The sequence below is a fragment of the Vidua macroura genome, chromosome 17 (assembly GCF_024509145.1).
Source record: "Vidua macroura isolate BioBank_ID:100142 chromosome 17, ASM2450914v1, whole genome shotgun sequence".
Classification (NCBI taxonomy): domain Eukaryota; kingdom Metazoa; phylum Chordata; class Aves; order Passeriformes; family Viduidae; genus Vidua; species Vidua macroura.
Window position 1 is genome coordinate 810,663 of NC_071587.1, and position 14,603 is coordinate 825,265.

A 14,603-nucleotide genomic window follows, 5' to 3' on the forward strand; every position below is an offset into this window, starting at 1 on the left:
GGTCACTCCGGGCAGGGAGCATCCCCGGCCTCCACTCAGGCTGGCTCCTGCCCGCTGTGAACCAGGACCATCACCGGGAGGGGTGGGCTCATCCTGACCGCTCTGCTGCCTCTGCAGCCGCGTGTGTGACACCCCAGACCCCCCCGGACTGTCCGGGCTGTGTCAGCCACAGTGCCCAAGCAGGACTGTCCTCCTGAGCAGCCTGCTTTTGCTCCCACCTTTTGGAAAATGCTGGTTTGGTCTTCTACCGAATTGAGACAAGCGGGAAATGGTCCCTGAGCTCAACCACCCGCCCAGGGGTGGGCCACGAGCCACCCCCCGGATCCCTCTACCTGTCTTTGCTCCCTGGACTGGTAGTGTGAGAGCAACTTTGGAAAAATCCCATCGGGTGCCTGATGAGCGTGGAAGGAGCCTGAATCCCTGGGCAAGCCCAGCCTGGCATCCCAGAGAGCTCCTGGCTGATGGGGAGTAAGGAGCCTCGGGGATGAGGGGCCAGGGAAGGGCTGAGATGCATCTCCCTGCCCTTCCCACTAGAGCTTGTCGGTGCTGAGCCCTGCCCGTGCCCATTGACATGATAATACTGTTAAACTTCAGCAATTTGAACAACAATCAGCCAACAAGGGCCTGAGGGGGAATGCTGGAAACCCAGAGGTATTCTGGGAACCCCAGGGTGATGCTGGAAATCCAGGGGAAGCTGAAACTCCCAGGGGAAGTGCTGGAACTCCCAGGGGAATGCTTGGAACCCCAGGGGGATGCTGGAATCTTCTGGACACTTCCCAGACTGGACTCTCCATCCTTTGCCCACCCTCTGATATTCAATCTGCATTTTTAGCAAGGCAAATTGGATTTGTGGCTGGCTGTACTGGCTGTTTGCTGCCACCCTGCCCTTGGGGCCACAGCTCCAGCAGCAAGTCCTGCTCCCTGCTCAGGGCCACTGGACCTGCTGCAGGCTGGGATTCCCCCAGTAAGACTGGTCCTGGGAGCTGGGCTCCAGCTGGAGCTCCTCTTTTGGGCACTGCAGTCCCTCCATCTCCTCCTGCCCCTTCCCACGGGGAAGCTCTGCTCTGATTCCTTCCTGGAGGCCGTAGGGCAGGACAGATCCTCTCAGCAGGCACTGCTGTACCCTTTTGCTCTCTGATGTTCCTCTAACCCACATCTCGACATGGCAAGAGGAGTGTGGGGACACCAGGATGGAGCTCACAGCACTGACAAAAGCAAACACTCTGGGGTCAGGGGGTCCTGGGCTGCACTGGGAGCTGCCACAGACCCAGCCCAGAGCTGAGCTGCCCAGTACTGGAGACAGGGACAGATTGGACAGAGTCCAGCACAGGGCCATGAAGGTGATGGAGGGACTGGAGCATCTCTGCTGTGAGGAGAGGCTGAGAGAGCTGGCACTGCCCAGCCTGGAGCAGAGCAGGCTCAGGGCATCTCATCCCTGGGGATAAATACCCGGGGGGAGGCTGCAGAGGGGACAGAGCCAGGGACAGCCCCAGGGGCCTCGGGCACCAAGTGACACACAGGAGGGGCCCTCCAAGCTCAGGAGACACTTCTGGTCTCGGAGCAGCTCTTCTAGACTGACCTGAAGGTTCACCTAACCTGGTGTCCCCCTGCCCCAAGTGAACATTTCTGAAATGAATGTCTTTCTTTTGCTGCTATTTAATACCTTTGAAAGGAGTCAGGTCAGGACCACCTGCTGCCTCTGCTGTTTCTGATGCTGCCCAAGTACAGTTGACTTTCTGGGCTACCAATGCCCATGGCCAGGTCACATCCAATTTGTCACCACCAGCACCCCCAAGTCCTTCTCCCAGGGCTGCTCCCCACGCACCCAGCCCCAGCCTGTGCTGGTGCTGGGGCTGCCCTGACCCAGGTGCAGGACTTTGCACTTGGCCTGGTTGAACTCCATGAGGTTCACATGAGCCCAGATAATTTAGGGGTTTCATAGATTCATCGAATCCCAGAATGGTTTGGGTTGGAGGGGACCTTAAAGCCCATCTCATTCCTCCTCCTGCCATGGGCAGGGACACCTTCTCCTATCCCAGGGTGCTCCAAGTCCTGGCTAACCTGGCCTTGAACACTTCCAGGGGTGGGGCAGCCACAGCTGCTCTGGGAAACCTGTGCCAGTGGAGTGAGTTTATTTACTCTTCCCATAAATACCCGTGTCCAATAACAAATTTGTTCTGCTTTGCTGCCTTGGGGTTGAAAGTCTCACGGTGCCACCACAGCCATGCCAGTGAAGAGGCAGCTCAGACCAAGCAGTTTTAGCAGCTGCTTGAGGCAGCACCTCTGACAGGCCCAGGCTGGAGCCAGTGGCAGTTCCCAGCTCGGAGCAGCAGTGAGCCCATCCCACTCCTGGCACTGTGAGAATCTGGGCTACTCACACAGGACAATCCCTTGGGGTCAGAGGGGCTGAGCAGCACTCCTAGATGCAGCTGCCCCGGGAGCTGATCTGTCCCCAGCTCCAGCATCAGCTCCTCTGCCCTAAAGTGATGTCTGTGGGATGCTCACTCTGCTGGGTGTCACAGTGAAGGAGGTTTTATAAAGCATCCAGGCCTCCAGAAGCCTTCAGGCCAGGGAATTCTCTCTGGCTGTGGGAGAACTGTAGGTTTTCCCTGGCACAGCAGTGAATTAGGGAAGAAGCTTGGTACCCTTGAGGCTGGTTTGGGGCTGCTGCTGCAGAGCACAAGCCCTGACCGTGGGGAACTCCCTGGAGATCCCAGCTCACCCTTTTACATCTGACAATTTAGTTCCTTTTTCCTGGTGTTAGTAGTGACTGTAAAATAGGAGCACTGAGACCAAGGAGAAACTATTCATTCATGGATCACCTCCCAGGTGAGAGAGCATCACCTGGGGCCTGACAAGTCTGATGCCTCTGAGCCCAGCAAATGCTCATGGAGCTCCCTCAGACCCTACCCAAGCTTTCCCAGCACTGGTAGCATCTCTGCCGTGCACTATGCTCTCACCAGGTTTTGTAGGTTTGTCCCCCCATTTCAAATAAAGAATTGCTGGAAACTCATGCCTCCCTCCAGGGCAGGCTTCAAGCAGCATTTATGACCACAGCTTCACAAGGTGTCAAGGTGGGAGCGCCCCATGCTCCCACACCCTTGTCATGGTGGTGACAAATAACCAAACCAAGGGGACAAACCTCCTCCCCATTTCTTATAATCTCTGTCTCTTTCCCCCCTGACCTGTCCAGGGTGACACAGAAGGACAGCCAAGCCCCTGGGACCCTGGAGCAGCTGACGTGGGGAGCATGGCTGGCACCTTGCCAAGTGTCTCAGCCCATCCTGACACAGGGGCCGAGCAGAACGACCTTCAGCCCACCAGCTAAGGCAGAAAATGATGCTCAAGCTGATTTTATGTCATTTGAGAGCAATTTGGTTTCAAAACCAGGCTGCCCCATTGCAAAGGCCCCTGGCTGACATGGGCAGCGAGGTGAGGAGCTGCAGTGCCCAAACCTTCCCAAAGCCCCGGGCACAGCACAGGGGGCACAGGGTCACGAGGCAGCCACACACAGCACATGTCTGTCACACCCATCAGGCTTTATACACCTCTAGCTTCCTGAATCCCTCAGATCTCAGGCTCTAAAGCCATAAAACAGCCAGGGAGGAGGAACAAAGTGGGGGTTCTTTCCTGAAGGGGGAGTGAGGGAGGAGAGGGAGAGAGGCTTTTCTCTGTGCTATGGGCCTGAATGGGGCTTGCTCAGGCTGGACCCAGCCCAAATCCCTGCAGGTCAGCAGGGGATGCTCACCCCAGCCCTGGGACCAGTGGCATGGTGACTTTGAGGGGGTCAGTAGCTGCTGGGGGGAGGTCACAGCAAGGCTGGGGCGCCCAGTGGGTGGGAGAGGTGATGGGAGGGGAAGGCTGGATGGGCACACAGCAGCACAGTGATGGGAGTGTGTCCCCTCCAAGCGTGTCCCGATGCAGGGTGATGGTCCTGGGAGGTGTTTCCCATGGGAGGAGTCTGCTATGGGGCAGCAAGGGGGGCCAAGGGGCAGGCAGTGTGCAGGGGATGGGGCAGAAGGGGTGAGTGGCCGCAGGCTCTAATCGTCCTTGTCCTTGGCCCCGTGCTTCAGGATGCGGGTGAACTCCACGTAGTTGAAGTTGCCCTTTTTGTCGATGGGCGCCTCCCGGTACATCTCATCCACCTCCTCATCAGTGAACCTGTCCCCCATGGTGGTCAGCAGCTCACGCAGATGGTCCTCATGGATGAAGCCTGCAAGGAGGAGGGCACAGCGTTAGCAGGAGGCACCAGGAGGGCTGAGCACAGCACCTTCCCCACCTCTCCCAAAGACACTCCACTCTGGAGCTGCCTGGGGACTGTTCCCGAGGGTGTGGCCCAGCCCTGTGCTGGCTGTGGCAGAGGGGCAGTGCTGTACCCGAGGCCTCCTCGTCAAAGCAGGCAAAGGCGTTGCGGATCACGTCCTCAGGGTCGGTGCCATTCAGCTTCTCCCCGAACATGGTGAGGAACATGGTGAAGTTGATGGGCCCCGGCGCCTCACTCATCATCCCTTCCAGGTACTCGTCAGTGGGGTTCTTCCCTGCGGGACACAGGCAGGGCGTGGATGCAGGGCCCTGCTCCCCCAGCTCCCATCCCTGGGGTCAGCCTGTGCAAACAGCTGGAATGGCTTTTATCCATTGCAAATTGATCTGCTGGTTCTTGTTCACCCACCCCACGAATATGGGAAGGGAGTTTCTGCAGTGCCCAGTGCTTCCCCCTCAGCACCTCTCCCGATGCTCTCCATGCTCTGCCTTGGGGGAAGGGCAGTAATTGATTTGGGGGTTACTGGAACGAAACTCATGGCTTTTCCCATCTCCCTGACTGTTCTGAGGAGAGGGGCAGCAATGTTCTCACACAAGCCTCGTGTTGCTGATGTCCCCAGCACTGCTCCCACCATGGGTGCACTAGCGATGGTTCAGCTGCTCTGCTGAGATCTGTGCCCCCTGCGCTGGCCCCTCTCTGCTCCCAGAGCTCCAGATCCCTGGGAGGAGGGAGATCCCTCCAGTGGTCAGGCAGGACCTCCAGAACAGGTTTGGCTGCCAGGTCAATCATTGACAGATCTCCCAAAGCGCAGTTGAGATACCACTGGGGGTGGGAGGAGGGAGCCATAGTCTGCAGCAAAGGAAAATGGCTCAGGGCAGGGAGTGGGAACAGACCTGCAAGTCTCAACCAGCCCAGGTATCACACCAGCACGGGGACCTGCCTTTGTCACTCCAGCTGAGAGCAACAGGAGGGCTTTGTTCCACATGGGACAGTCCCAGTGACATTCTGGGATGAGACTACTCAAACACTCCATGGCTGCAGCTGGTGCTCCCAGGGCAGAGCTTCTCCAGCTCCAAGGGTCTCTTCCCTTCCAGTGAGTGCACCTGTGAGCAGCACAAAGAGCTGCTGCCCTCGGATGCCTCACAAACACCCCTTTTGTCAGCTGGTGGAGCAGAGCAATCCCATCCCAGGCTCTGAGGCATCCCAGCACAGCCAGTGTCCAGTGCTGGGTGTGGGCTGGGTGAGGTCACCCTGCAGCTTTCCCTGCTCGCGAGGTGGTGCCGGGGGCAGAGGGACCTGCGGGGGCACGGGGGCAGGGTGTCCTCACCGAGGGAAGCCAGCATGTCGTGCAGATCTTCCTTGTCAATGAAGCCATCTCGGTTCTGGTCGATCATGTTGAAAGCCTCCTTGAACTCCTGGATCTGCGACTGGTCGAACATGGCGAAGACATTGGAGGTGGCACGCTGGGGGCGCTTTTTGGTGGTCTTGGCTTTGGCACGTTTGCTGGACATCGTGGTGGCTGGGGGAGTACCTGGGGGCAGGAGCATCAGGAGGGCTGAGGACAGGCTGAGCCAGGGGGCCAGAGCAGAGATACACAGGGACACACCGCCCCGGCACCTCCAGTCCTGTGCCTCAGCTTCCTCAGCTGTCACACACTTGGGCGACACAGGGAGATGAGACAGACACAGGGTCAGACATGGGGATGGGCAGGATTTGAGTTCTGACGAGTTCCATGGGCAGTCACAGAGCAGGCAGTGCTCACTGCAGTTCCCCAGGACCATCCCCTAGGACTGCAGGCAGCCCCCAAACCCGCTTGCTGCCTGTCCTCTCTGCATATCCGGGCACAGGGACAGACGCCTGGCCCAGCACCCAGCTGGGTGCCAGTCCCAGGGCCATGGGGATGGAAGTTTCGGCACTTCAGTCACCGTGGCCATGCCTCTCCGCCTCCCCTTGCTCCAACAGGCTCTCCAGGCCCAGCCCAGCTGCCAGGTTGGAGGGTCACCCTCGCACCCTCTTTGTCACAGCACAGAAGCAGCCCCAGCAACCAGCACGAAGGGGTTATCTGCTCTCGGCACATTCCTCACACACCCACTGCTTCCCATGTCCGTCCGTCCATCCATCCATCCATCCATCCATCCATCCATCCATCCATCCCCCATCCATCCATCCATCCATCCATCCATCCATCCATCCATCCATCCCCCATCCATCCATCGATCCATCCATCCATCCATCATCCATCCATCCACCCACCCACCCCTGGCGGGTCAAAGACTTCTTGCTGCTATCCCGGTGACCCCCACCCCTGCCCAGGGAGCCCACGGGAAGAGGCAGAGGGGAGAGGAGACCATTGGCCTCGGAGGGCTGCAGAGCCAGGAGAGGAGCCAAGAGCCCCAGGGCTGCAGGGCACTGAGGATGGTGCTGCTGTTACAGGTAATGAATGCCAGGAGAAGAGGGGGCAGCAGTGGGACAGATCCACCTTTGGGGACATGAGCCCTGTGTTTGTGCCAGGCATTCCTACTTCACACACAGCCCTGGCTCTCCTCCTGGCCAGTGTCTGGCTCAGGCAGCAGCTGCTGGGACAATAGCAAATTAATGGATCATGAAGGGATTCCAGGGTGGAAGAGCAGAGAATCAGTCCTGTGCTCTGTGTGCCCCATGCCTGGCGGGCAGCAGGACCTGGGCTCCTCATCAGTGCCCTGGAGGGAGTAATTCAGGAGCCACATTCTCTCTCGTGGAGACACACCCCAGTGAGCTGCAGCAGGACTGTCCCTGCTGGGCTGCACACCCTGAGTGGGCTGCTCTGGGATCTGCTTCCCAGATCTGGGTCCTGGCTCACGCCAGGGGGGACCATGGAGACCTGGGGAACATCCCCTGGTGCTGGCATGGACCAGTGCAGAGCAAACAGCCTTCAGAGAGCCTTCCCCTGCTCTCCCCACACCAGACCCACTCTCCAGGTCTCTCCTTCCCCTCCTGCTATCACTCTCTCAAGGGGTAGCAGAGGTAGGGGCTGGGGCAGGGGCAGGGGACGAGCAGCCTGGTCCTCAGCCTACTGTGGTCTCCAGGTTCCCGCAGCTGGGCTGTGCTGGAAGGACATTTCAAGGGCATCGGACTGTCAAATCGCAGCCCAACACACCATGGTGACCAGCCAAGCTCAGAGGCGGCTGGGCACTCCTCCCACATCCTGACAAGGCTCCCATCCCACTATGGGAGCACCCACAGAGCCCAGGCAGGGTCCTTCATCTGCAGGGAACATGCCCCATGTCCCCAGGAGTCCTCCCTCATCTCCCATATGCCCCCTATTCCAGGATGGAATCCACACCTCTCCCTTGTGCTGACCTCACCACCTGACAGCAGCCACCAAACCACCTCACATCCCCTGCACTCTCCCTCCTTTCCCACTGCCCACCAGGAAAGAGATGTTTGTCCCTAGCCAGCCAAGGAGAGCAGCAGGGCTGCAGAGCCCAGCTGTGCCCACACTGTGTGAGCAGAAGACCTCATCCCCAGTCCATGTCTGCCTACTGCTTCCTCCAGCCCCACAGAGCTCTTTGCAGCAGGCCAGCCCCTCTCTGCGTGCCCTGCCAGGCAGCACTGAGCACCAGTGACACCCCCAGATGGCACCAGTGACACCCCCAGGTGGAAGGGGCCGGTGACATCCCACGGCAGCAGCGTGGGAAGCTCAGTTCAACAGCACAACACCACCAGGCTGTCAGAGACAGAAATAAAAGCTCTGCTGTTGGTCCATGGTACTGGGCTCAGCTTTCAAAACACATTAAATTATTAGCAGAATTATTAGCAGAAGACTATAGAAATAAGCAGGAGTTTTGCTCTCACCACATGAATTAATATTATCCGAATATTTACCCTGCCCTGACTGTGACCAGCAGCAGCACAACTTGGCACCATCTCCACAGACAGTGCTCTTCAGCAGGATTAAGTACAATTTTGAGAGCACATGGATCTGCAGTTTGATCCAAAATGTGCCCTGGAAAGATGCTCAGTCCAAAGGTCCAGGTTAGTCATTCTATCTCTGCTGTTTGACAGCCGCCTTGGGCTGGCTGGGACTTGGGAAGAGATTTTTGGGTCAGTGTGGGGAAAGGTTCCTGTGCATGGATTCTGTGCAGGGATCTGATTCAGCTGGAGCAGTCCCTGCTCTGCACAAGGGCTTGATGGCCACACTCTCCTGGTAACCATGCTTTCTAGGACTCCCAAAAACCCAGTTCCAGGAGCATTGCAGGGAGTGCCTGGCCATGATGTCCTGCAAGCTGGGCTGGACTCGGCTCAAACAAATGGAGCAGCCACCAAAGCTCCAGCTTCCACTCAGCAAGAGGGAAACACACGGACACATGTCCTGCTCCTGGCACTGAAAGCCCCATCCCAGCACTGCTCCAGCCCAGGAACTGTGGATCCTGGGCAGCAGAGCCAAGGAGATCAGTGCTGGGTCACACCATGATAGCCACACACTGATCTGGTCCCCAACTTCCCCTGTCACCAGCTGCCCTTGTTCCCTTGTCCCTCTGCCACTGTCCTGCCAAAACAATTTCCCAGCCTCCTGCAGTGGAGGTAAAATGATCTCCTGTCAGGCTTGCGCCTCCCCACCTGAGCCAGACCCAAGGGACCATGGGTTTGACCTAAAGAGTTCATAAATTAGTAAATAGTTCCGTTTGAAAGAGGAAAGGACTCACAGTTATCAGTAATATAAACTGTCATGTGTTTCCTCCTTGGTAAAAACCAAGCAAGCAACTCCATCCTGGTGCTGCTTCCTGACTGTGCTGGGGAGGGTGGGACAAGCCAAAGTGCTGCCAGGGCAGGCAGCCTGTCCCAGCCCCATCCTTCCCCCTCCTGCCTGCTTCCACCCTGCCCTGCAGCTCCTCCTGTGCTGCTCCAGCTCACAGTCCCGGCGGGAGCTCACCGCTGGGCTGAGGGCGCTGTGACAGGCTGGGTGGCGCGAAGGAGGAGTGGCAGGCAGGGGACAGGGCAGCCCCTCCGGCAGAGGTGGCAGCAGCCTGTCCCCAGTCCCTGAGGTGTTCACATGGATCAGAAGCTATGATCTCCCAGGATATGCTGCTAAGAGTCTCCCAGGGCTGGCTCCTCAGAAGCTGCTCCAGCAGGAGTCGCCTCTGGAAGTGCTGAGGAGGCTGCAGTGGGACTGCCCTGCCGTCCCTGGCACAGCCGGGCAGGGACATCTGCCCCAGCAACTCCTCCACAGGATCCTGGCAGCGAGAGGCACGATGTGCCTCCGCTGGATGCTTTGGGTCAGGGAGGTAAAGGGCGATCCCAGCAGCCTGGGCTGTCCCGAGGGACGGTCCTGCAGGGCAAACATTGGCTCCTCAGGGGGGACTGCGCTCAAACCTCTGCCCAGTGCCGCTTCCCAAAGAGAGTAGCGAGTACCAGCAAGCCACGAAGCAGCCACATTCACTGGTGGGCAAGCAGTGGCCCCCCACCACGTGCGGCCACCTGGCAGCCCCGCACAGGCAGCAGGTCCCACCCCTGCTCCAGGGTGGCACGAGGGCCAGCGGGGTGAGGTGGTGCCTTGTGCATGCCCCTGGCACAGGAGGGGGGAACATCGTTCCACCCTAAACCTTTGCCAGCCGCAGGCGCCTCTCGCAGCCCCTGGGTTGCTCACCGGGTGTCACACTGGGGGAGGGAGCAGGGAGCAGCTCATCTCCCCTACTTCTTCCGTTGTTAAACCATCCCTTTCCTCCAGCACAGCCCTGCTCAGGATGCCCGTGGGATGTGGCACTGCTTATCTTCACCAAGGAGGGTTTCTGGTGCCAGGGGAGCCCCACTGCCAGCCAGAGGCACCGGGAGCAGGAGAAATCCTCAGCCCACTCGACATCAGCCCACTCGACACTGCAGGAATGCAGGCGGCTGCCATTCTGCTCCTTTTATGGCCCTTATTAGAGATGTGGGAAAGGGAGCCTGGAGGTGAGAGGAAAGCAGACCCTGAGCCCTGTGTCTCCAGTCCAGCCACAGCCACCGGCTCTGATGCCAGGGAGGAAGGGCCAGGGCAGCATCAGTGTCAGAGCAAAGTGTGCAGCGATCCCTGGGGAGGCAGAGCTCATCCCAGCCCTCCCCCAGCTTCCACGGGACACTGGGGACCTGGCCAGATCCACACACAGCTGTGGGGCTCACCTGCAAGTTCAGCAGATGGTTTCTGGACTAGTTGCTTCCCACCAAATTTAGGAGACAAGGAGCTCACCATGTGACACACGCAAACCCTTCCAAAGTTCTGCGGCCTCCCAGGAGAAGCCCGGGCACAGACACCCTCGGTGTGCAAAGCACCCAGCCCCTTCCGATGCCCGGGGAGGCCGGGAGATGGACACAGGCACAAGGTCTCCATGGCCTCGGGCAGTCAGCATAACGCGTCCTGGCCGGACTTTGCTATTTTCCCAGGGGAATTAAGGGGCTCACCTCGGCAAGGGAATGTGGCCGCAGCGCCTCGGAGGGGGGAGGTGACCGCAAACTCCTCCTACAACCGCACAGAGCCTGCCAGGGAGAGAGGAAAAAAATTCCAGCGATTGAAGGAACCCAACCATCTTTGGTCAGCAGTGCTGGTTGTTAACACTTGGGAACGTTCCACTCCAAAAAATTCAGCTCTGGCTGCGCCTTCTCCTACACATCCATGTTTTAGAGCTTGCCTGGCTTTTATCACAGTCGAAACATTTTGTACCAAAAGGGCATGCTGGGAGGGAAGCCAAGGGGACTTCAAGTTTTCATGGGAAAGACTAAACAAAACACAACATCCCTCTGTGCTTAAGGCTGAAGGAAATGACCTAAATAAAGCTTTTCTGCCTTAAAGAAGTTTATTGCCTGAAGTTGCTCCCAGGTCACCGGGGAGATATCTGGAGTGTCACGCATGCATCCAGATCTTGGCTCTGGTCATCAGCAATGGGACTTGGAGGAAAGGCAGATGTTCCAGACTGGAACAGTCTCAGAGATCAGGAGGTGGGTGAAGCCAGTGGCAGCAGGATCTGCTCCTGCAGCTCTGCCATCCTGGGGAAGCCAGGATGTCCCAGCTCCAAGGCACTGCAAACAGTTACCCTCAGCTTGGCTCAGGATCCATCCCCACCTGCCCTTGCCGGGACATTTCTGCTGAGCCTGGCAAGAGGCTGCCCGGGTACAGGATGTCCGGCAGGGCACACCGGGGATCCTCCTGCCACCTCGACCCGTCCCCAGGGCTGACCTCGGCACCAGCTCCAGCACTACAGAGGTGGAGGAACGGCGGGGCTGCCTCCCTCTCTCCCCGAGGCAGCCGGGCTAGCTCCCCCTGCTCTCCCGGGACGGCCGGGGCTGCTCCCCCTGCTCCCCTCGGCTCCATCCCTCCCGCTCCATCCCGCCCCTCTCTCCCCGCCGCGGCCGCTCGTTCCCGTCCCGGGGCGGTCCCGGCGGCGCCACCTCACCTGTCCCGGAGCGGGGAGCCGCGGGAGCTGCCGGAGCTGCAGGATGCGCGGGAGCTGCGGGGCCGGCGCGGCTCTGCGGGACGCGGCTCCGCGGGGCGGGCGGGCCCAGGGTCCCGGCCCGGCCCGGCCCATACAAGGCAGAAGAATGCGGCGGGGCCGGGGCCGGGGCGGCGGGACGCCCTTATATAGACGAAAGCGGCGGCCCACGCGTGCCCCATCCCCCGGGGGGATGCGCAGCGCCGGGCGGTACCGGGCGCTGCGGACCCGCGGGCAAACCTGCGCGTCGCCGCCAGGTGATACGGGGGGGGCACGCCCTGCGGGTGGCACTGCCAGGGGCACACGGGCCGGGGCTCGCCCTGAGCTCCCTGGAGCAGCTCTGGCTGTGGCGGGGCAGGCCCTTGCTGGTGGGGCTGCTGCAGGACCAGAGGTCCCCGGGGGTCCATGGAGAGGCCAGACAGGGTCCACAGGCTGCACCGTGGACAGCCACGCAAAAGGAACAGCGGCCAGAAGGGTCAAGCAGCCCCTCAAAGGGTCTCTAAAAAGTGGCCTGGAGCAGAGAAGAGCTGGGGAACTGCCCCATTCCTAAGAAAGAATACAGAGCCTGGAGAAACAGGGAAGGGGAGCTCCTCCTCTCGAGGCGGGACTCACACTGATTCTGGGACACCTCTCCAGGGCAGCAGCTCTTGCTCACATTTCATTCCCATCAGCAACTCTGAGCCTCATCACAGTCCTGCAGGCACCAAGAAGAGCTCCTGGTCCTGTGGGATCCCTCCTGGGAGGGTGATGCCCCTCCAGACATCATCCTAGAGGAAGTTTATCTCTGTTTTGTGGGGTCCCACAACACCAGGGGCAGAATTCAGCCTGCAGAGGAGCAGGAAGGTGGAAGAGAGAGACAGTAGGAGTACTTCTGAGAGGGAGTGTTCTTCTGGGGACCCAACCCTGAGTGGGCAGCCAGAGCAGGACTGCCCAGCTTCAGCATTCCCAGGAGCTCCATCGCTGCCCATGGCGACGTGGGAAATTGAGGCTGAGGACCAGACCCTGATCAGAGGGGACACCATGGAGCACACTGCACTTGCAGCAGCACAGATGAAGAATAGAAATGAACAGTGACACAAATTAATCTTCAGCTGCCATTCTCCTGCAGGGCATCACTGCAAATAACAGCTAAAAAGCCAAAAAAACCTGTTTCAACCTTGATATAAAAGCAGTGGCTGTGCCCTCTGGCAGGCTGGCCAGACCCTGCCCAAGGCATGGAGCTTATTCCCACTGGCTCAGAAGACCAGTGACCTGCTCTGCCAAGAGTCTGCCTGACATGGGGACATCCTACCCATGTCCCTGTGCTGCTTGGATGAAATCTGCAGGGGCATTGCCTCCTCTGGGGGAGCCACAGAGGCTCCTGACCCTTCGCTGGAAGCAGGTGTCCTGCCTGCAGCCCCTCTGAAGGATAGGCTGTGGGCTCAGAAGCCAGCAGAATGCAGGAGTAGAGTTAGAAATGCTGCTGGATATTATGTCAGGGTGGAGACAAGCCAGGGAAAGCACAGAACTTTTGCCATGCCTATGAGCTGGACAGGGAGGCCCCAGAAGGTTTGTCTTTTTAATAAAAAATATAAGGAAAGAGGGAAAAAAAACCAAAACAAAGCAAAACTAAAAACAAAACAAAGCAAAAAAACCCAACAAACAAACAAACAAAAACCAACCCAATCAGGAGTCAGCCAGCCTGAGCTGCCACCCCGTGGCTGGTCCCAGAGTTTTCTGTGCTACAGAAGGCCAGCCTCAGCAGGACTCAGGTGTTCCCAGGAGCCCACCTGCAGCCCCTCTGGGGTGGCTGCTGTCCCTCACTGAGCCCTGCTTTCTCGCCACTGGGCAAGTGTCCAAACAGGCCCCTGCAAGAGGAGCTGCTCAAGTGGGGCTGCAGGCACATGGCAGCTCCTCCAACTTTGCAGCCCCTACAGCTGGGCCACCTCTGCTGTCCCTTGAGCCCCATCCAGGTCTTCCTGCCTTCCCTGTCTGTGCCCAGGGCTGCCCATGTTATCCTTCTCCCCTGCTTCCAGGTGTCTGCCAACACACATCCCTCACCAGGGCCTGTTTGTGTCCTCTGGCACCTTTCCTGCCTCTCTCCAACTCTTTCAAGCCCAAATTTAATTTGCTTCTGTCTCTTTCAGCATCAGGCAATGGAAATAGTGTAAAACAAGCCATTTTTTAAAGAGTGTGAATTTCAGTTCAGTTCCCTGACCCAGGTGTCTTCATCACCATGCAGACATTTCCATCCCTGTGAAGTGGGGACAGGGACACTGTTTCCACTCTACCCAAGCACCTGAGGAGTGTCCAGGGAGCAAGGCTGGAGCCAGGACACGTCTGGCCTGACCCTGCCATGGGGGTCAGAGGCAAAGGAGCTGCCAAAGACACAGCAATGACCCCACACTGTGTGTCCCCTTCCTGGCCATGCTACGAGGCTTCCTTGGCCTGGCTTCTGGCAAGTGCCCAAGGGGCTGGAGGTGATCAGGGCCTGATGGCCTTGCAGGAGCAGGGCAAGACACTTCTCCCTAAGTCCATGAGTATCTTGCATAATCTGTATTTAAATTACACGGCCCTGGCTGGAAGTGATCAGAGCTCTGGGACTCCCCCGCCTGTTCCCTCTGTGCTGACCCACACAGCCCACACAGCGTCAGCCTGCACCCATGGGCTCCAGGTCCTGCTGGCAGCAAAGCAGCTCCTGCTGGAGTGTTTGGAGCTGCAGCCAGGCTCTGGAGATGCTCAGCACATCGTGTTTGCAGAATTGAGAGACAACAAGAAATGCAGGACCTCAGGCCTGGGGTTTGTTACTGGGAAAAAGAGCGTGGCTCATGGTGTGCCAGTGGGATGTGCACAGCAGGGGAGGGAGGAATGGCTCCACACAGGGCACCTGGGCAGGGCTCAGCCCCACTGGCACCGGTGAGGAT

At 58.8% G+C, this 14,603-nt stretch overlaps 1 protein-coding gene across 2 annotated transcripts; it reads right to left on the reverse strand.

Moving 5' to 3' along the window:
- Positions 1 to 578: 578 nt before the first annotated feature.
- Positions 579 to 11,807, reverse strand: MYL9 (myosin light chain 9). Of its 2 annotated transcripts, XM_053992849.1 has the most exons (5): positions 11,665 to 11,744; positions 10,676 to 10,750; positions 5,589 to 5,792; positions 4,377 to 4,538; positions 579 to 4,213 (listed from the first exon to the last, which is right to left on the reverse strand). In XM_053992849.1, the coding sequence occupies exons 3-5, from the start codon at positions 5,770 to 5,772 to the stop codon at positions 4,041 to 4,043; spliced, it is 519 nt and encodes a 172-aa protein (XP_053848824.1). In that variant the 5' UTR covers positions 5,773 to 5,792; positions 10,676 to 10,750; positions 11,665 to 11,744; the 3' UTR covers positions 579 to 4,040. The 2 variants fall into 2 exon arrangements, with proteins under 2 accessions (XP_053848824.1, XP_053848825.1); XM_053992850.1 differs by lacking the exon at positions 10,676 to 10,750 and having other exon boundaries at positions 11,665 to 11,807.
- Between the last annotated feature and the right edge of the window lie 2,796 nt (positions 11,808 to 14,603).